The 22221-nt window shown below is 42.4% G+C and overlaps 1 protein-coding gene across 9 annotated transcripts in view; it reads right to left on the bottom strand.

Annotated features, from left to right (window-relative positions):
• HERC1 (HECT and RLD domain containing E3 ubiquitin protein ligase family member 1) overlaps positions 1-22221 on the bottom strand; it is a 113735-nt gene that overhangs the window by 38567 nt on the left and 52947 nt on the right. For 6 of the 9 annotated variants that reach the window (XM_084816648.1, XM_084816654.1, XM_084816653.1 and 3 more), the window contains exons 30-44: positions 21871-22067; positions 18762-18917; positions 17877-17983; positions 17181-17291; positions 16869-17045; positions 15637-15876; positions 15082-15165; positions 13602-14125; positions 11499-12277; positions 8259-8457; positions 7626-7786; positions 5648-5764; positions 3451-3682; positions 2108-2232; positions 1310-1530 (exon numbers count right to left, since the gene is read on the bottom strand). In XM_084816648.1, coding sequence (XP_084672774.1) covers positions 1310-1530; positions 2108-2232; positions 3451-3682; positions 5648-5764; positions 7626-7786; positions 8259-8457; positions 11499-12277; positions 13602-14125; positions 15082-15165; positions 15637-15876; positions 16869-17045; positions 17181-17291; positions 17877-17983; positions 18762-18917; positions 21871-22067 — 3430 coding nt within the window. The remainder of the gene's footprint in view (positions 1-1309; positions 1531-2107; positions 2233-3450; positions 3683-5647; positions 5765-7625; positions 7787-8258; positions 8458-11498; positions 12278-13601; positions 14126-15081; positions 15166-15636; positions 15877-16868; positions 17046-17180; positions 17292-17876; positions 17984-18761; positions 18918-21870; positions 22068-22221) is intronic. The other 3 variants (XM_084816652.1, XM_084816655.1, XM_084816650.1) reach the window with 2 other exon arrangements.

Here is a 22221-nt window from a genome sequence, read left to right as displayed (position 1 = left end):
TCATAATGTACAATGTGCAGATCAGCTCTAAAGCTCCCAGCATTCTGCAAACACTTTTCATCACAACTAATCAGAGAGACTTCTAGAACCCTACTCATAACAGAAATAGAGCAAAATCAAGGCCAATACAATAACAACCACTGGAATGAACTGCATCTTTACTGTTCAACTATGGCATCTGACTTGTTTAGGAATACAAGGCCTAAAGTTTTCAGTGCCTTAATCAAGATGCTCAGCCAGACACTTGTTTACTGGAAGCAAAGCGGCAGCAAAAACTTAAGCACTTTTATGGCAATGTAGATGTGCACAGTTATCATCTAAACATGAAAAGCATGTTAACTGGATGCTGTTGCGTTGAACCATACAGAAGAAATTCAGCAAGTTCATGAAAATTTATCAAAATCTCACAAAGCATTAAATGAGGAGCAATCCACAAGAAACATCTCCTGCGCTGATGTGCTCTTCTGTTAACTCACATTCATTTCAAGAGAGGAACCTGCCTGCAGCGTATAGTTCTAAAAGGTGCCAATGACCATATTGGACCATTCCTATTGCGCATCATTTTAGTTTTGCCCAGTACTAATCCTAATATATTTCCCCATGCATGCATGTTTGATTCTACTGGAATGGCAAACACAGGTCTTCCCATTTCTTTTCATAGTAAGCCTGGATTCCTGCTGTCCCCCACCTTATTGTGCCTCCTGTGTGTGAGATGGGGGGGCGATGCGTCTTCTGTGCAGCTAGCAGCTTACGTGGATCTTTTGCTCACCCATGCTTTGCCATGTACAAAGGTTCACTGCCAGCTGTTCAGGCCAGGATGGAATTTGCCCTGCAGTCATGACTGGCCTGTGTGAGTGGTTTTTGCCTTCCCCACAGCAAGGATTGTGGATTGTCTTTGAATGCTGCTGTTACATATTCCTGCCACTTTTCATTGCAGGCTCTGGGAGTATTGGGCCAGATCCACAGCAGGGGTAAATATGAGTGGACTCCCTGGTTGCCACTGGAGGGCTCTCTGAAGGCAGGGGAGGGCAACCAAACTTCCTGCCCAACTGAGCCAGCGACTGGAGCGCTCCTTCAGCTGCCAGCACAGTTTCAGACACTTGCCCACATGGTGGCTTTTCCAATGGGGAAAGCACTGCATGAGTGAGTCCCCCACCCACAAGCATCCCTTAGTGTTAGCTGTGATGGGTGATGCCAAATAAGTATTAGCAACAATAATATTAATATACGATTGCTTAGCAATGCACGTTACTCCATTTTCTAAAGAACAAGTAGTAAGCAAAGCAGCCCCAGCTGCAATCACACACACCCAGGTAGGCCAATCCAATACCTCTGGGATCCACATTCCCAGAATGTCATTATCACTGGCCAGATCCTGCCCAAACATGGCTTCCATGGCTTCGTCATCCAGGTCGATTTCCAATTCCTCATCCAAGTTGAAGTCATACAACGCTCCAGGGTCTTGTGGCAAAGAGATCCCTTCTCTCCGGCTCTGATTTCTGTGGGCCTGTACAGAGCGGTACAATCCCGCTTAAACCAGAGAAGAAAACCACATACTTTATTTTGCACGTAAATAACAGCAGTGCATTCTAGCTACCACTAAGGTTATATATTAGCAAAACGGATGTCACAATAGATGCAGCAGTGGGGAGAGGGAGACTGAACGGGAAGAGGACACATACTGTAGGGACATCTAGGAAGGGATTGCCATGCACTTTATGGACTGAGACATATTGTGCCCCTCTCATTGGAGGCCCACCACCACAGCATCAGCAATGGGAGGAAGGGATTTACCCCATAACAACTTTATCTCCAAGTAAGTGCTTTATTTTACCCTATAGAGGCCAGCTTTTGTTTGTAAATATTTATATTTTGCCTTATCCCAAGTCTGAGAAAGTTAACAAATACCACTGTAAACACAAAATGGCTGCATTTGATTTACCTGTGGGTGCGTGTGTGGGGGGGATAAACAACTGTATTCAGTTACACAGTTGGGGTGGGGGCTAAATTAATCCCTATAATCTATATAGATTCTTGGGTGAAGCAGGTTTTTCTCCCTCTGCCCCACAACAGTCTTGCTCATGGCAGCACATTTTTAGACACTTACCGGCACGTGCCAGCAGCGTCCGAGCAGCTAAATCAAATTTGTGTCTTCTGGTTACTGCTGACCGACCCCTTGAAGTGGGTCCACTTCCAGATGCTGCATTTTCTGCATGATCCATATTATCATGGCTGAAAGTATACGCAAAAGTTTAGAAACAGTGGGTTGGATAAACTTGGTAATACTCAGAGAAGACCCACTGAAATCAATGGGACTTAGTCACGACTAAGTCGAATCTCACTGATTTCAATGGGTCTACTTTAAGTATGACTGAATATGGTTCTAACCAATCAAAATGTGTTGAGCATTATTAGCATCCATCCAAATCACCATATTCAATTTAAAATCACCTCTCTTTACTTTTAAATCTCTTAATCGTCTGCCCCCTGATCTCAGATTATGCTCCTGCTCTTTTTCACACCTCTCGCTCTTTTCTCCTTGCAACATTCTCGATCCTAGTGTTACCAATAAAAAGGCATTATCCAGCTATTCCATCCATCCTTCCTTCCCTCCCTAACAGATTTTCTGTGGTAAGAAAAAAAACCCCAGAACAAGCAGTTGAAAAACACAGATGGTTACAAAGAGATGATGTTGTCTGGAACCCCTGTAAAATTCCATGAATGAAGCAGGGCAACTGCCCAATGAAAGCCTCATCTGGAGGCACCTCAGGTCCTATCTTGACCATTTCCTCTGCTTCTCTTTTCACACAGAACTTTATTCCTCTCTAGTTCATCATTCTCCTTCTCTCTCCTTTTAAGAAATGGCTAAAAAAACTATTTTTTAAAGTTTCTGCTTCTTTTTATTAAAATATATAAAAGTTAGATTTACCCTCCTCTTCATCTTATGTAAAATAAGGGTATACGAATTATACAGTTTCCTGTTCCTTTACCTCCCCTTGTTCTTCCCTTTTGTGTCTTGTCTCTTACGATGTGAACTTTTTCAGCTGGAACTTAAGAACAGTTCTAACAGTTCTACTGGATCATACCACAGCTCACATCCTGCTTCTCCCAGTGGCCAACCAGATGCCTTCCGGAAACTCACAGGCAGGACATGAAAGCACAATAGCTCTCTCAAACTATTCAGAGACAAATTTCCTCTGAAGCTGAACATTCCATGCAACTATCATGATTAGCACTGATGACTTAACTTAAATGAATTTGTCTAATGCCCTTTTAAGCTATCTAAACTTGTTTGACTTTTAAACTGTTGCACAGAACTCAATTTAATTTTAATAATTAACATTTAATAGTTTTGTGCTATTAAATATTTATTTAATACTTAAAGCATAGGAAAGACTTGTAGTCCCAGTAACAGGGTTTGGGTGCATCCTGAAGGAATTAGCATTTTACCTTTCACTAAAGCCTTCTTCCATTTCAGTGGCATCAGCTGAAGGAATGTCTCCAGGAGATTGTAAGTAACACTGATCGCCTGACTTCCCACTGCCCCCAGAGACTACAGTACCATGGCGGGAATCACCCGTTTCTTCCAATTGAGGCTCTTCATCTTCCTCATTCCCAGGATGCTCTATCATCCACATTGCCAGGACTGTAATGTTCTGAGCATCTGCTTCTCCTCTTGCACCTAAGACAAGCAGAAACATCTCAACTTACAATTAAATCTCATATATATATATATATATATATATGAATGAGATATAGATATGTATTCTATTAAAATATAGATATATATTCAATTAAAAATGGCTATAAAGTTTGCAAACTTCAGAAGTTCACTGACAAAGCTCTTTGAGAAATTTCACAACATTAGCTGAAGCAGATCTCGACATTCAGAGCATGCTGCCTTCACCTAAGAAGCCAATGCCTAGCTCTTACAACTACAAAGAAAAGCTTGAACATGCATGGAAATCTGAAGAAATTTATCAATGGAACGGGGCAAGGGAAGAATATTATTTCCCCTTTGTTCCTGGGCTATCATTCCTTGTCTAACCACAATGAAGAGTTCTTCCCATTCTCCATTATTCTTTACCAAGTTGGCCTTGCCAAAGTTACAAGCTATTAGACAAAAGCAAAAAAAAACGAAGCTATGACACTAAAGGGTAATTGGCTTGTTACAGTACTGCTTGTTGTTGTTGTTCAGTCATTCAGTCGTGTCCGACTCTTCATGACCCCATGGACCATAGCACGCCAGGCCTTCCTGTCCTGCACTCTCTCCCGAAGCGTGCTCAAGTCCATATTCATTGCATCAGTGATGCTATCTAGCCATCTCATCCTCTGCCGTCCCCTTCTCCTTTTGCCTTCAGTCTTTCCCAGCATCAGGGTCTTTTCCAGAGAGTTTTCTCTTCGCATTAGGTGCCAAAATATTTGAGCTTCAGCTTCAGTATCTGTCCTTCCAATGAGCACTCAGGGTTGATTTCCTTTAGGATGGACTGATTTGACCTCCTTGCAGTCCAGGGGACTTGTAAGAGTCTTCTCCAGCACCACAGTTCGAAGGCATCAATTCTTCGGCGCTCAGCCTTCCTTATAGTCCAGCTCTCACAGCCATACGTTACTACTGGGAAAACCATAGCTTTGATTAGATGGACCTGTGTCGGCAAGGTGATGTCTCTGATTCTTACTATGCTGTCTAGGTTTGCCATAGCTTTCCTCCCAAGGAGCAAGCGTCTCTTAATTTCATGGCTACAGTCACCGTCTGCGGTGATCTTGGAGCCCAAGAAAATAAAATCTGTCACTGCTTCCATTTCTTCCCCTTCCATCTGCCAGGAAGTGATGGGGCCAGATGCCATGATCTTCGTTTTTTTCATGTTGAGTTTCAAACCAGCTTTTGCACTCTCTTTCACCCTCAACAAGAGGCTCTTGAGATCCTCTTTGCTTTCTGCCATTAGGGTAGTATCATCTGTGTATCTGAGGTTGTTGGGAATTCTCCCGGCAATCTTAATTCCAACCTGAGAGTCATCCAACCCGGCATTTCTCATGATGTACTCTGCATATAAGTTAAATAAGCAGGGCGACAATATACAGCCTTGTCGTACTCCTTTCTCAATTTTGAACCAATCGATTGTTCCATGTCGGGTTCTTACTGTTGCTTCTTGATCCTTGTACAGGTTTCTCAGGAGACAGGTAAGGTGGTCTGGTACCCCCATCTCTTTCAGAATTTGCCAGAGTTTGTTGTGATCCACACAATCAAAGGCTTTAGCATAGTCAATGAAGCAGAAATAATAAAAGAGAAGACTCTGTTGGAAGCCCAGCTCTCTGGCAGGGAATCCGCTGGGAATGTGCACGCAGGTTGTATTGTAGTGTCCTGGCTGTGATAAGAAGGCACAAATTCTAGGACTAAACATTGCTCAAAGCTCAAAACCCTGCGTTTTTACCCTTTTACTCTTTTTGTAACTACAAGCTAACAGGGCTAACTCTGGTATAAATAATTTTTAAAAAGTGAATCTTGGAAGCAAAGTAAGTTAAGGCAGTTTTCATTTTATCCCAAGCACAACATCTGGGTCTCTAAGTAGAAACATTTAGCTAAACTTTAGAATAATGCTCTTTCAGACTGAACTGTGCAATGTATAGCTCTTAATAGCAGACAGATTACCTGTGGCTTCCATTGCTTTTGCAATCTGCCGGAGGGAGAACCCCATTTCTAACAATGGCACGGCAATAGCGGGTGGAGGAGGGGAAGTTGAAAGGCGGCTGCTTGGGTCTGACAAAGCTGTGAGTTGTGGAAAAGGAGAATTAATGGTGAATGAGCAACATCCTTAGATTAATCTTGCATTTCCTCCAATGTCTCTGGTCAGACAAGCTACAACAGTCTACCCAGAAAGGAAGTGTTGCATTGCAGGTGGCTCTTAGCCACTCATCTCTTAAGAGGAGGAAAGTGAATTTGCTTTACAAAAGAACCAAAAAAGGCCCTTAACATGAAAATACTTGTGAATCCCACTTGCCCTTGACACAATAGGTAGAACTGAGGTTGCAGTTATAAAAAGGTTTCTAAAGAGTAGCTGATTCTTTCACTGCATAAAAGTGAATATTACAGCATGACCCACAACAAGTAAACTTGTCTAACGTACATTTTTATACATTCTAGCATGTAGAAAGTTACTGAAAAATCTCCTTAAGATCTTTAAAAAATCTGGAAAAGTTGTTTATTAAAAGCCTCCACACTGGCTCAAGTTCAAAAGGGAATTCTAAAATGTATGGAATAGCCAACAGTCTTGCTGCCTATATAAATTCAGAGCAAGTTCTCTGTATTCTGCAGATCTACTTCTAAGAATGTAAGAGTCATGCTAAATCAGAACAAAGGCCTATCTAGTGCAGCATTTTGTTCCACAAAGGCCAACCAGCTGCCTCTTGGGAAGCCCACAAGCAAGACATGAAGGCAAGAGCACCTCCAGCCGCTGGTGTTGACTGCCTCTGATACTGGAGGTAATATGTGGTCATCATGACTAGCAGCCACTGATAGCCTTCTTCTCCATGAATTTGTCTCATTTCCTTTTAAAGCCATCCAAGCTGGAATCCATCAGTATGTCTTGTGCTTGGAGATGTAACATTTCCAGACATTTGGAAGCCATGGGAAAAAAACAAGGTCTTTCCATTTTTTCTGGGTAGCAACATATGAACACCTTGCCTTAAACATTTTAGTCATCATACTAAAAGAAAATATTTCATAATCCAGAACTGTTTGATTTTTCTGGAAAGAAAATATTTTTAAATGTCCTTAGAAAAAAAATAAAATTTCCCCCCGAACTTTTCAGGTTTTTTCTGGGTCTTTACATCTCTATTTATAGTCAGGAATTCCAGTTTAGCTATGCACTGTGTGAAGAAGTACTTTTATCTGTCTTGAATCTCCCAGAATTCAGCTTCCTTAGATGACCTTGGCTTCTAATATTATAAGGGAGTTTTTCTCCCTATCCAGTCTCTCCACACTACTCTATCATGTCAACACTTACCCTTTTTCTGAGCCAAAAAGCCCCAAATGCTGTAACCTTTCCCCATCTAAGGTTTTTTAGCTTAGGAAAAACGTCATTTGTATATTACTTTTTAGCTTGCAAATTATTTTACAATCTTTACTGTGCTTTGTCTGCAAGGTAAGTTACTGCTGTACCTGTTTTTCAGATGAGGCACTGATGCTGAGAAACAGCAACCTGTCAAAAGCCACACAATTAGTCCATAGCACAGGTATGTATGCAGCCCTCTATCCTTGGGGACTAAAGTGGAACTTTTTACTACAACTGGCAAGCACCAGGTTGTATGTTTCATATGCCTGTCAGAAAAGTTTATCAGGATATGCTTAGAGCCTAGCTAAGATGCATAAGACCAAAAACTAGGAGGGTCACACTGGTTCCAAACTCCTGGAATGGTAGAAGGAGGAAAATCTTGACAACTGCTCAAGAATGATGTAGTATTAAGAGGCCAAGCAATTAGCAGACCTGGGCACTGATCCCTAGACTTACTGCGAACGCACACAGTTATATTAACAGACAGATTCTGGTACAGATTTAAAAAGGCTAAAATGAAGTCGAATGAATTTAAAAATGTTGACACATTGGACAAAGGCTGTGGTCAAATCCTACCTGTGCGATTGGCAGGTCTTGCCGATTGAGAGTCAGGAGAGGTGAGAGATTGTCTCCTGCCCACCTCATCAGAGGGAGACGTTGGCAAAGAGGATATTGGAGGTGTTTGTGCACGTCTTGTTGGAAGTACAGTAGTCGTCGGGTAGCTAGAGAACATTTGCCTTTTTTTAAAAAGTGAAAAAAGAATTAAACAATAAGTTAAATGCCTGACTCTCCAATGTCATTAGGAAGAGCTGCAATCCACTAAGGGGATTTATATGGACGTCAGCAACAGAAGCCCACTCTCTGGACATCCCATTTCCTCCTCTAGATCTCTCCTCGCTGAACAACTCACTTTTTATCCTTACCCTAATACTATTAAGACTGGCACCAATAGCTCATCAATTTTAAATAATGGGGTGGGAGGGGGGTTAGAGAAACAATTTTATGGCTTAAACTGACTAGAGAGGAAATGGATTTTAAAAAGAGGGGCTCACAAGCTGCTTCTCACTTACTATTCTTGTCTAAATCTCAATTTATTAAAATTGTTCACATATATTTTCAGAAAATGAATATCTAACTTCAAAAACAGACAGCTTCAAGAAGCGAGATGATTACAAACTAGCTGGACCATTTATGGGGGGCAATCCATACCTAAGAAGGCTAAGAGGCAAAACACCCGGTGACTCAGAGGCGGGTACGGTTTCTGTATCGGTTACTGGAGTGGTGGCAGTTGTCGTATCTTCCAGAGAGCTGCTCATGAAAGATGTAGTACTAGAGGCAGAAGGACTCGTTGTCACAGGTGTCTGGGCCTGCTGAGCTTGGTCATTTTCTTCTCCTTGCTGATCCATTTCTGCAGAGCAATGTAACCTTTTTCCATATCATTTGACAGAGAAATACATCTACACACAGATAACTGCAGAAAAACACACTAGTGACTGAGTGCTTGTGGGCCTTATAGAGGCATCATCTTAGCAAATGTAGTGAATAGGATACTAGATAAACTTTTGTCCTGATCCTGCAGGGCTCTTCTTATTTGTGGTTCTAAAATTCCAATTGTTGGATGAAAGTTTAGGGGGCTGCTTTTTATTCTCTTAAACATGTCACATCACAGGGAGCCTTCTTTCGCTCATGTCTGGTTCTAGCTGTGCTTAGAAAGACAACCGTAGCTACTAGATCAGACCAAAATGGCCACCTGATCACACATTCCATTTCCAGCAGTGGCCAAAGAGAGATCTTTGAGATGCTCCTAAGCAGGACATGAAGCCAACTTCCCTCCCCTGTTTGTTTCCTGCATCTCATACCTCCCAGGTGTTAGAAGAGTGGGATTTATTTAACATTAACTAGAAATTTGGCAAAGGAGAATCATAAAATATTCCACTGTGAGAGCCAGTGTGGTGTAGTGGCTAGAGTGTTGGACTGGGAGTCAGGATATCTGGGTTCTAGTCCTCACTCAGCCATGGAAGCTCACGGGGTGACTTTGGGCCAGTCACAGACTCTCAGCCCAACACACCTCACAGGGTTGTTGTTGTGAGGATAAAATGGAGGAGGAGGATTATGTATGCTGCCCTGGGTTCCTTAAAGAGGAAAAAAGGTGGGATATAAATGTAATAAATAAAGATGTGTACGACATCCCAGCCACTAAGTGTACCTTCCTTTTGGTTGGTATGATTAGTTACTAGGACTTCAGCCAGAATGCTCTCAGGGGAAGATGATTCTTCCAACTATAACAACGTATCAGGGATGGGCCCCAGTTCAATGGTAGAGCAAATGCATTCCATGCCAAAGGTCCCAGGTTCAATCCTTGCTTTGTCCAGTTCAAAAAAAAAGGTGGGGTGGGGCCAGGGCAAGAGTTTTCTCTGCCAGAGACCATAGAGAGCAGCTGTCAGTCAGAAAAGACAATACTTTGGACAAGATGGACAGACAGATTGAACTGATATAACGCAGTTTCCTATGTTCCTAGTATTTTGCTTTTCTCTTAAAAATGATTATTAGCAGCTATGAAGATTAAGGACAGGAAAAGCTCTTCCAATTAATCTGTTACAGATGCATCTTTTTCAGAAGCTTCATCACAGAAGGAAGGGTTGGTTTTCAATGAAGAAAACGCTGACAAAACCCCAAACTGTGAAAGTAACACACGCGCCTTCTTAATATCTGAAAAGTCTGGCTTGGTGGAAAACAAAATCCTGACAGTCAAAAGCTCTTTGTAAGCTATTCAGATCGTTTCCCTCTGGCCCTTGTATCTCCAACAGAACTGACTTCTTCTGGGGCTTGGAATACACACAAACACACACACACACACACAGGCCAGGTTCCGACGACACACTTGTCGTAGGTAAATAATAACCCATTGTGGGCTGTCGTGTTGTGCAAACAGCCCCACACTGTATTTCTCTCTTACTGGGAAAACATGTCAAAAGAGCACTGTGCCAGTCAAACAATGATCAGAATAAACCAGCGCAGATTATCCTCCACATCTTATCAAATCTCCAGCTAAATGAGTTGTCAACTCTCATCACACAGTCCTGAACACCACTTGACACATCCCTTCAGGAGAGCTTACAATGTGCTTAGTTACTTGGCAAGGATGCAGAGGTACGTCCTTTCACAGGTTATTGGGCTGCCCCCCTATTCCTAGGCTTGGATACGGCTACGCTGTGATACCATGAATACAGCGTTTATACATTGTCATTCAGTGCTGTATGGATAGCTACAGCGTTAGTGTGAGGCACAGAGCACGAGGTCTTTTTGGGACAGCCTTGCATCCGCTGATTGTGGGTGGGAGACAGAAATGTCTCCTGCTCCACAGAAGGGCACCGCAGCACTTCAGGGAAGCCTGAAGATAGGAACCGCATGATGCCTTCAGAAGACTCGGTGAGGAATTAGGCTAGGCCCAACACTACTGTGGAGGCAGGAGAATGGGTGGGTATGAGGGCAGCGTGCTGATTCCGAGCAAACACCCACCACAAGCCTTTTTTAAAGGGTTTTCCCCCAGCCAGATCGGTTAGGGGGTTGGGGTGATCTGTGGGAGAGAACTGACCAGTGAAAGACCATTCAGCATTCCCCTCTCCTGCCAATCCTCTCATGTAAGTGTCCACTCACCCCTGCATTCCCCATTATCTCAGCAGACGTGGCGTTAAAAGCAAAGGAAGGAGCACTGGAAGGTCCAACCACTGGCCATCAAAGCTCAGTCTCATCTATGCTGACAGCAGCTCTCCAGGGTTTCAGACAGGGTCCTCCCCAGCCCCAAGGAATGAACCTGGGGCTTTCTGCACCTAAGCATGTGCTCTGGTCCCTCACCACAAGCATGATAGGAGCCATTCTCAGACACACAGAATTCAAATGATCAACGAATCCTGTGATGTACAGGGAAGCGAAACAAATCCACTTTGTTCTGTGTGTAAACTCACTCAAATTGTGCTTGGCATGACTGTGCAGGCCACTGCTCAACACTGATGTTATCGAGAATAACACCATGCAAAGCGCTATGCTGCACTGGGGTAATTTTAAAAAGCAGTCTTTGAATGCCACATCCAAGTTCAATTTTGAAAAGAAGCCTTTTAGTTAACTTTTATTAAGCTAAAGGGAGTGAACAAGGAGAGATTATTAATTAGCATGATTACAGTGAGCTTTACTAATGGTTCAGATTAGTAAGAAAGCTTAACTAATGGAAAACAAACAGCCCAAAGACACAAAGTAAAGACTTAAGATGCTGCACACCAACTGCTGCTCTTGCACCAGAGTAGCACCACAATGCACAACATTATGCTGACACTGCAAGAACAACATAACAGCATTGCAGGCTTTGCACACTCAAACATTAAAAGAAAAAGGTATCTGGTATACTAAATGCACTCAAATTAACATCTATATATTTGCGTATTTACAGCATACCTTGCTTAATTTTGTTACCACACTGGTCCTCCAACAGCCCATGAACCACTAATTTGTAGATCATTGCTTGTGCCCGTTCCAAATCTGCCAGTCCTAGTGCCCTCTTGATGGGCGAGCGCATGACTGCCCGTTTCACCATATGGCGCATCAAGAACTGCAAGGCAGCACGCATTTCCACATCTTCATGAACAATGGGGGAACTTGCACAATCAGAATTATGACCGCTATCTGCCAGGACTTTTGGTATCAGTAACAATTCAGCATATTTACTACAACTGAGGAGAGTGCTAAGTGACTTCATAGCACCAAGGTAAAGATAAGACAACTGCACCGCTCTGATTTCTGATTGTACAACATCGTAATTCTTCGAAGCATGTTCATGATTCTTTCTTTTGCCTTCAGCGTTTGGATGCTGGCACTCCATGCCTAAAGAAATGGAGTCTAAAGAAAAGGAAGTGATTTCATTTTCGGATTTTGAACTCACAGCTGCTCCATGGCCTTTGACCTCCTCCGCACTTGGCACAGATCGTGCATCTGATGTAGGGTCGCCTTCTGTTTTCTGGTCAACGTCTCCTTTGTCTTCAGAGTCGTGTTTGTGTTTCTTCTCATGTCGCTTGGCACTTTGCTTCCCCATATCTTCATGGATGCCAGTCAGATAGGTTAAGTCCAGCAATACAGTGGCTGTCAGTCCACGGAATCTTGCAACATCAAAAGGCAGTGGTTCACAGGGTTCCAGATTATACAATGGCGTATCACTAGGCGACCAAAAAGTTGGGAAGCTTTAATAAAGATCAGAATGACACAGGAAGAAGCAAGTGAGGGATAGACAGGAGGAAAGCACAGGAAATAATGTAGGCAAAATAAGACGTAAAATATACTTAATAAAAATCTAAATGAACTGACAGTCTGAAAAGTAAATGTAAACAAGGGGAAAGAAATGAGGTTATGATCAGATAATGGGGAGAGGTGATACTCAACACAAAGGTAACAAAGCATGTGTGTGTCTTTAAAAACAAAACATTTAATTCCAAAGAGCTGACATAGTTAATCATTAAGTAATTAGGGAGCTTCTGCTAAATTAGACATATATTTGTTTTGGAAACTGCCTCCTAATGGAAGGAGTGGGAAACCACCCAAGGGATCTGGACTACTGACTACTCCCTACCAAACAGGAAGAATGCAATGCCCCTGAAGAGCCGGGGCAAAGGAGCTTCTCACAATACAAAAAATCACCACCAAGATTGGTAGCACCTTATAAAAGAGAATAAAATGTCACTCTTCAAATACTCAACAGATTGCTCAGAAGTTCTTAAGTTAAATATGCTCGGTTACCATTCCTAACAGGTAAGAGAGTCTTCTCCAGCAGCTAAATAAGCTCTCAGTAACTTTGCCTTCTCAATAGATTTCCCTAAACTCCACCAACCAATTTAGGTTGGCAGAGTTTAGGAAGAGATGCAGTATACCAGCCTTCCTCTTCCTGCTTTTCTGATTTCTAGGATGATTTAGAAGTTTCAGGGTTTACTTGCTGATGTTCCCTCTGGTAAGACATAAAACAGGAGCCTAACATGTACGTATTATGCATAACTTGGTTTGCTGATAAAATGATCATGTTCAGTATATTAAATGTAAAAGTACCATTTACTCAGACAATAATTACAAATTTAGTGAGTTTACTTCTAATTTAATTAATGCCCTTAATTTTAATGATAATTTTATGAGCAAAACCAAGTTATACACAATACTTTTTATGTTCCTAAAACAACGAAATGCTAAAAAAATAAGTATTGCATATGTTTCATTTGCTCCCCAAATTTCCATTTTTTTCTGAACCACCATGAGATAGACATTCCCCGCCCCTGCCCACAATGGCTTCAAAATTTCTGGAAGTTTTACATCTCTACTCAAGTGTCAACAACGTAACAGCCTCAAAAAACAAAGTAGTTAAAAGTTACACCAAGCTACATTTATTTCCAGGTTGAGCTATCTGACCTTCAGCTAGCTACAGATATCAGCAACTGCTATCTCCTATTTAAAATGTCACTGACATTTCCTAAGCAATAACCATTGGTCCCTTGTCTGATACCAATACTGAGTACACTGTACCTGATTGTGATCTCTGCTTCATCCCATTGGACTTTGGCGGACGTGCTGCCTTCTTTGACCACTCCAAGCAAGGTGGCGTGGCGTCCCGTTTGCTTGTGAACACAGCGGCCCCCCACACGGAGCCCGGCATCAACTCCACCGATCACTGCCAGTACCGGCCACACCTCTATACAGAGAGTCCTCAGCTGGAGCTCTGAGAGATCAGCCAGCCCATGCCGACTGCTGTGCTTGCTTTTCTCCTCTTCCTTGCTCTCTTTCTCTTCCCGCACCTCGTTCTCCTCTCTGCTTTGAACAGAGCGGCTTTTCTTCAGCTTCTGGCCTGCTTCTTTAAGGCACGGTTTGATCTTGTGCAGCCGCTCCATCATTTTTTTGTTGATGCAGTGCGTCCACCGGTCTGTTCGGTGGAGGATGCGGATAAGCTGTATCGTGGCCTCAGCAAGCACGGCAGCCACAGGGCTGCAGATGGGGTCTCCTGGCAGCAAGTCCCTCGGGGTGCCACGCATCTGCATGTCACAGATTTTGACCTAGGCAGACACATGCACACGCACACAGAAATTAACTAAGCTGTTGTTCTCGGGATTTTGGTAAAACAAATCTTTGCAAACTAGACATCTTCTAACTGAACAGATAAGCTTTTGTAATTTTGTCAATACTGCATCCATCTGCAAAACACCCTCCTCTGGGGCTTTGTGGCAGGCTCATAGTGATAGGAAGTACATTTTACTCAGTTATGCTGACAGACTTGTGGGAGCAATTTTTGTCTTCTTAGCAACTTCCACGTTGCTATAAAATATTTCAAAATACAGAAATATTTACAAGCAAAAGTTTAACCAGTTACATTTAAAATAAGGCTAAGTTTAGGAAATGAGATATAAACAAACAGAAGCCAGTTCTCCACTTCCATCATGCTCCAGCACTCTTTCTCACTAGAAGTAGAGCAGGGGGAAGTGTCATGAGCAAGCTCTGTGGGCAGAACCTTCCCCACTCTTTGCTATTCCTGCCCATGTTGGACTTGGACCACGCTCACACCTCAGCAAGTGCAGGAAGGCAACTGCAGAGTTGCCGGGATCTCCTGGATATCTCCATCTCCCTGTCACACCAACTTTGGAGCATTCTCAAGCTGGCAAGGGTGGGGAAAAGGTTTGGAACAAGAGAGGGGCCATAGTTCAGGGAGCTCTTTGCATACCAAGGAGTTCCAGATGGACAGGAGTTCCTGACATCTGCAGTTATAAGAATTTCAGGCAATAGGGCTGGGAAAGACCTTTGCCTGAGATTCTGGGGAGCTTCTGCCTGTGAAAACAGACACTACTGGTTAAATGGGCCAATGCTCTGATTCAGTATAAGGTGGCTCCTCCCTATGTTCTTAGGACCTCACCTAACCTTCCACCCAATATGCTTCATCTAGTCCACCTGTCAAATGGATAGGCCCTCAGCAAGTAAAATATTAATCGTCCTCCCCACCACTAAACATTTCAATTACCTTTTCTCCAGGATTACTGCTATAAAACATCACACAAGGGTATAATTCTGCAGCATCCACATCTTCAAAAGCCAGTTTTGGTTCCTGTTTGGGGAAAAATCAGGAGAAAGCAAGCTTCCTAAATTAACTATTTCAGGCACCTGCTTTACAAGGGAGCATTTCCTCACTATGACCCCACCACCATCACGTTCTGCTCCATATTCCACCAGTTGGGAAGCTACTGTTGATGAGGAGCAGGGTCTGTTAAGTGGTGGCACCTAAGCTATGGAATTCCCACCCTATGAGATCAAACTGGCACATTCCCCTCCTTTCCTGTTGGAGGGGAGTAAAGACCTATTTATTTCATTGTGTCTGTTTATTTAATTTTACTTTACCGATTCAGAGCATGATCATATTTTATATATAATATATTTTGCCATTGTTATCTGCTATATCACTTTTTTGGAATTGCTGATTTTATGTTATAAGTGATATTAATTCTTTTACTATTATTGTGAACTGCTTTTTAAGCAGGATACAAATATTGTAAATTAATAATAAACTGAAATGCCATACCTCTCCATTTTTACCAAAGGAAATAGTTCTCGCTTCCATATCTAACACGCATGTTATGAAGTCTCCTTGGGTAAAACTGGTCAGCGTCAACGTCTGCTCCCCATTATGGTAGAGGTTGCCACTATACGCTCTGTACAGCCACATATCTGAGGTAGTGCGATGGTTAAAATCATGAACTGGCCAGCGAGACACTCCTACACATGTTCCTTCATTGCCTCGATTTTCCTTCACAATATAGAACTACAAGGTGTAGAAAAGCTATTAATACTGTGGAAATGCTTCAAATACCGCTGAGCAATGATAAATAATACCAAAGTAACGGGGACAAGGAAAAAAAGTATTTGAAAAGCCACTTCAACCAGCAAATTAACTCACTGTTGAATTCAATTTTAGAGGCAGTGGGAGTATTTACATACTACAAGAGGCGTTCTTCAGAGTGATGGAGAAGAAAGGATAGCAAATGTTTTAAATCACTGATAGGCGAGGTCACTGATTAGTTACCCCCCAAACTAAATTTGGCAGTTGATTTATGTTTACACAAGAGCAGAACCACCAGTGAGATTTCAGAGGTTCCAGTGACCCTCTACCTTTGCCACACAACTCACCCAGCCATTAAGAGACCTTTGCAGAGACTTCTTGAAATGGATACAGGTACAGTTAATGCCACTGGCCTGCATCACTCCCCACAGGCCTGAAGAGACCCATCAAGTCATGGATCAAAACCTGAAGCTGAGAGAACTCTGGAGTTCAGCTTCAAAGGCCAGAAATTATGGGCAAGTCCAGTGCACTTATTTAGGCTACTAGCTAGAACCCAATGAAATTGGAACCACAGATCCAGTTTGTTTCTCCCCATTTTGAGCAGGATACAGCTTAGGGGTTGGAAATGTCACAAATTTTATTTTTATTTATTTATTGCATTTATATCCCGCCTTTTTTCCGCTTGCAAGGAACCCAAGGCGGCTTACATGATCCTCCTCCTCTCCCTTTTATCCTCACAACAACAACCCTGTGAGGTAGGTTGGGCTGAGAGTCTGTGACTGGCCCAAAGTCACCCAGTGAGCTTCCATGGCTGAGTGGGGACTAGAACCCGGATCTCTGGACTCCCAGTCCAACACTCTAGCCACTACGTCCCACTACGTCACAAAGATCCAGTGGCCTGATACAGACAAAACAGATTGGTCTTTACACCTTCCCTCCCCCCTGTTTTAAAATAGCCTCTTTGTTCTACATACCTTCCATTGGTAACACCCAGAAGTGACTCCAGTGGATGCTAAGCCATATCCCTTTCCACCACTGCCATGTGTTAAGATCTGGCCATTCTCCACTATGCAGCACTGGGCCTTCTCGGGATCAAAGGACACTTCCTGTATAGGAAGATTCTCATCTTCTTCTTCGGATTCACCCGGTTTCTTTCAGAAACAGAAGAGAAACACCTCACAACGTGATCAGTTGAACAGATCTTTGGGGGGAGCCATCTTGAGTGCCATGTTTTGGTAGAAAGATGGGGTACAAATAAAATACGTAATCACAATTAAAGCTAGTACCTGAAGCTTCATTTCCTGTTCTTTCTCCTTGACCTGAATCACATGCTTGGCTTGTGCAACTGGACTCTCCCACATACAATCAGACAGAAGGGAGAATAATCGTTCAATAACCTGTTGGGCAACACAGTTTCAGAACATTTAATTCAAACACATCAGCGATAATAGTAAAACTATATTCTACCATCCTGCTTACAGGGGATGGAGCAGCAAGGGATTCAAAGTATGTAACTGAAGGAAACTTCTCACTTTCTTTAAAAAAATTCATCTCTGAAGACCTGTAATGTACATGCAGACATTACTCATGAGTAACACATCCGGTGCAATGCAATGCAAGTTTGATGGAGCAGCTTCCAGACTTTTGACAACTACTGTGGTAAAATGTACATGCAAGCGGTAATTCTGAAGGGCTAGGTGCACCCATCCAAGCAGCAGCAACAGCAGAGCTGGCCCCGGAACCAGGAGAGATCTCTGTCTGAGATCCTTAGAGAGCCACTGCCAGGCAGAAGAAACTGCACTTGGCTAGAGGGACCAATGATTTGCTTCTGTATAAGACAGCTTCATCAAGCTATCAGTGACTGGGGGTGGGGGGAAGTTAAAATTAACTTAACCATCATTTCAGAGATGTAAATTCCACTGGAATTGTCCCTACTGTGAAGGAAAAAGATTAAAATTAATGTATTGTATAAGTGTCAAGACCTGAGCCATCTGGTCATCCTCCACACCCGATTCACAAGCAGGCAACACAGCTTCCAGCACATGTAGCGCAAGCAGCCTGGTCCTCAAGTTGCCAACTAAAGGCACACCTAAAAGCAGAATTCAAAAGGAAAGTGGGTACCACCAATAACTTCTTTTAATGATTACTATTTTATTGTTATTTACATAACACATAGTGATATCATAATACCCAATACATAATAACATTAAGTACTGCTCACAATGACCACATTTTAACATCAAAGATACTCACAAATTAAAAGCAGCCTTAAGAATGTAAACACCATCAATTGTATACAAAAAGTGACATTAAATCATCCCCAGTAAAGGAAGGGGCTTTAACGATTCCTGAGCTTTATGATTCCAATAAATAATAAAAAGACTTCACTTTCCTGAAAATTGTTCTTGTATTAATCTCCCTTCTCTAGTTCTTATAATGTTGGTCAGTTTAACCAGAGTGGCCATATCCCAGACCCTGAGACACCAATCAGAAATTGCAGGTGGATTAATCTTCTTCCAACTCAAATGGACTGCCATTTGGGCCACTGCTAAGAGGTGAACCACCATTTTAATATCCTCACAAGCAACTACACCGACAACATATCCAAAAAGAACTACTAAAGGCTCCTTAGGGAGTACATATGTGTACTACCAATAACTTCTACAAACATCCCAAATCTAGTTAGAAATCCGTTATAAGTGCAGTTTTTAAAATTTCATCAGATATCTTAAAGACACAAGAAAAGATGGGGTATATACACAAACAATGTATGAATGGAGATTCTGTAATTATTCATTTGACAGATAGCATGCATATCCACATCTGTCTCTAAATATTAAACACATACATAGACCAGAGTACTGTACCTGAGCAACACTTCTGAGAAGCTATATTCAGGAGCACCTCTGTCCACTTTGGAGAAGCCATTTTTGACTGAATGGCTTTTGAAGAAACAACCCTTCTAAGAAAGACTAGAAAATCTCCTAGATGTAACTCTGCAGCATGCTGTTTCCGGAGGGCCACTTTGGATTTAAAACAAGAATTAATATTGCCAATAGGAAATGAATTCATATTATCTTTTAATGCCCTAGGTTGCAAAAGTGCTTCCTGAGAGTGAACGGGAAGAGATGACCAGCTCAGTATACCCTCCTCCACTGATAGAAAACACATCATGGTTTGATTGCCATTTTGTCACTAAACGATTACTCTGCTCCACTTTTATAGTCATATAGACTGATTGTCACTGTTTATGTAAACTGCTCCAGGAGGTTTCTCAGCTGAAGAATGGAATATAAATATTTACAGTAAAAGAAACATGGTAGTACTATGTGATATAGTAGCATCTTATTCAGTTGTGTAACAAAATTCTTATTATGCTAATATTGTTCCTCCTCTCTAAGCAGAAGAGACAAAGTAGCTAATAACTGCCAAATTTGTTCAAGAAGAGGCACTGTTTCAGCGGAGTGAGGAAGATGGACACAAAGATTTTATCATGGGTGGGGGACAAAATTCTTGGCAAGATTTGCAATCCCATTCTTCAATACATTGAAAATAAAGTATAATGCTTAATAAAATTTTAAAACAATTCATTTTGGCTCCCTTTTTATACCTCTAACAACTATGGCAATGTTGTCAACATAGGTCAAAAAACCTTTTTTTCCTGTGCTTTTGGCATGTATATTTAGTACGCTCCACACATTTAACGATTTATAACAATAGATTCCCAGTGCACAAAACAGAAATATACAGGCTTATATAATCTGAATATACAGGAAAGATCTGAATGTCCCTGATAGCCATGATAGTGCGGTCACTGAACTTGAGCCGGACATCCTAGAGAGTGAAGTCAAGTGGGCCTTAGGAAGCATTAGTAACAACAAAGCTAGCGGAGATGACAGTATTCCAGCCGAACTATTTAAAATCCTAAAAGATGATGCTGTTAAAGTGTTGCATTCAATATGTCAACAAATCTGGAACACTCAACAGTGGCCACAAGACTGGAAAAGGTCAGTTTACATTCCAATTCCAAAGAAGGGCAATGCCAAAGAGTGTTCAAACTACCGCACAATTGCGCTCATTTCACATGCCAGCAAGGTGATGCTCAAAATCCTACAAGCTAGGCTTCAGCAGTATGCGAACCGAGAACTACCGGAAGTACAAGCTGGGTTTCGAAGAGGCAGAGGAACTGATCGCCAACATTCGCTGCATCATGGAGAAAGCAAGAGAATTCCAGAAAAACGTCTATTTCTGCTTCATTGACTACGCTAAAGCCTTTGATTGTGTGGATCACAACAAACTGTGGCAAATTCTGAAAGTGATGGGAGTACCAGACCACCTTACCTGTCTCCTGAGAAACCTGTACGAGGGTCAAGAAGCAACAGTAAGAACCAGACATGGAACAACCGATTGGTTCAAAATTGGGAAAGGAGTACGACAAGGCTGCATATTGTCACCCTGCTTATTTAACTTATATGCAGAGTACATCATGAGAAATGCCGGGTTGGATGAATCAGAGGTCGGAATTAAGATTGCTGGGAGAATTATCAACAACCTCCGATATGCAGATGATACCACCCTAATGGCAGAAAGCGAAGAGGATCTAAAGAGCCTCTTGTTGAGGGTGAAAGAGGAGAGTGCAAAAGCTGGTTTGAAACTCAACATTAAAAAAACTAAGATCATGGCATCTGGCCCCATCACTTCCTGGCATATAGAAGGGGAAGAAATGGAAGCAGTGACAGATTTTACTTTCTTGGGCTCCAAGATCACCGCAGACGGTGACTGTAGCCATGAAATTAAAAGACGCTTGCTCCTGGGGAGGAAAGCTATGGCCAACCTAGACAGCATAGTAAGAAGCAGAGACATCACCTTGCCGACAAAGGTCCGTCTAATCAAAGCTATGGTTTTCCCAGTAGTAATGTATGGCTGTGAGAGCTGGACTATAAGGAAGGCTGAGCGCCGAAGAATTGATGCTTTCGAACTGTGGTGCTGGAGAAGACTCTTACGAGTCCCCTGGACTGCAAGGAGGTCAAATCAGACCATCCTAAAGGAAATCAACCCTGAGTGCTCATTGGAAGGACAGATACTGAAGCTGAAGCTCCAATATTTTGGCCACCTAATGCGAAGAGAAAACTCCCTGGAAAAGACCCTGATGCTGGGAAAGACTGAAGGCAAAAGGAGAAGGGGACGGCAGAGGATGAGATGGCTAGATAGCATCACGGATGCAATGAATATGAACTTGAGCACGCTCCGGGAGAGAGCGCAGGACAGGAAGGCCTGGCGTGCTATGGTCCATGGGGTCACGAAGAGTCGGACACGACTGAACGACTGAACAACAACAATAATCTGAATAATCTTACTTGTGTGTGTTTTTTTTGGGGGGTGCCCCTCTGTTCTTCAGGATTACTGCAAACACAAATCATTGGGACAGAAGTTCCATTCAAGTCTACAGGTGAACATGTTGGGCTTCAATGGGAGAGAAGCATGCATGCCCCGCCCCAACATCCCTGCACACACCGCTCCACTTTTGACCGTCGCACATACATGAAGGTCTGACGGGAGTTCTATGTGGAGTTGACTGAACATGCTTAGCATCTTCCCCATGATTCCAAATCCTGCATTATCAACTATAGTGGGGAGGATGCTAAGTGTGTTCAGCCGCCCGCATGTAGAATCCCCCTTCAAAGCTACATACTGAACATGCAAAGGTCAAAAGTGGAACTGGCATGCATGTTGGAGGTAGGGCTTGGATAAGCATCTCCACCCATTTACGCCAACGTGCATTCATCCGAATCCATGAATAGGGTTAGAGAGAGTATTCCGATGGAATCAAAGTGAACTAGCACCTCAATAATTACTATATAGTTTAAATTAGTCTTTAATGGCATACATTTGCAATGGAATGTAGTATTATAGACTCCTCCTCCCGCCAGGAATTCTCCTTTCTTTTAAACAACACATAATAGGAACGTACAATACCTCTGAAGTCTTTCCTCTCACTGTCTCCATTTGTCTCTGTCTTCTTTTCATCCTCTTGCTCCTGCTCACCATCTTCTTTTTCCCCAAATGAAGCCATAAGCATCACACCAGCTTGTGATAACAGATTTTTCAGCTGACTACACAGCAGATCCAGCAAAGACTGGACCACTTTCGGGCTCAGTTTATCTGCATACGTTCTGCATACGAATGTGGTAAGCAGTTAGCAACAATGTGAAGATGATGGGCATTATAAAAGCTTCAAGTAAAGCACTGCAGAACATATACGATTCTCCGGATAAAGGTATGGATGTAAGATAGATACGGGGGCTTTTCATGTATTTGGGCCAAATG

The sequence above is a fragment of the Heloderma suspectum genome, chromosome 11 (assembly GCF_057233095.1).
Source record: "Heloderma suspectum isolate Gila_16-S chromosome 11, 16-S_ref, whole genome shotgun sequence".
Taxonomy (NCBI): domain Eukaryota; kingdom Metazoa; phylum Chordata; class Lepidosauria; order Squamata; family Helodermatidae; genus Heloderma; species Heloderma suspectum.
Note: the sequence above shows the minus strand (reverse complement) of the source record. Positions and strands in the feature narration are given on the sequence as shown.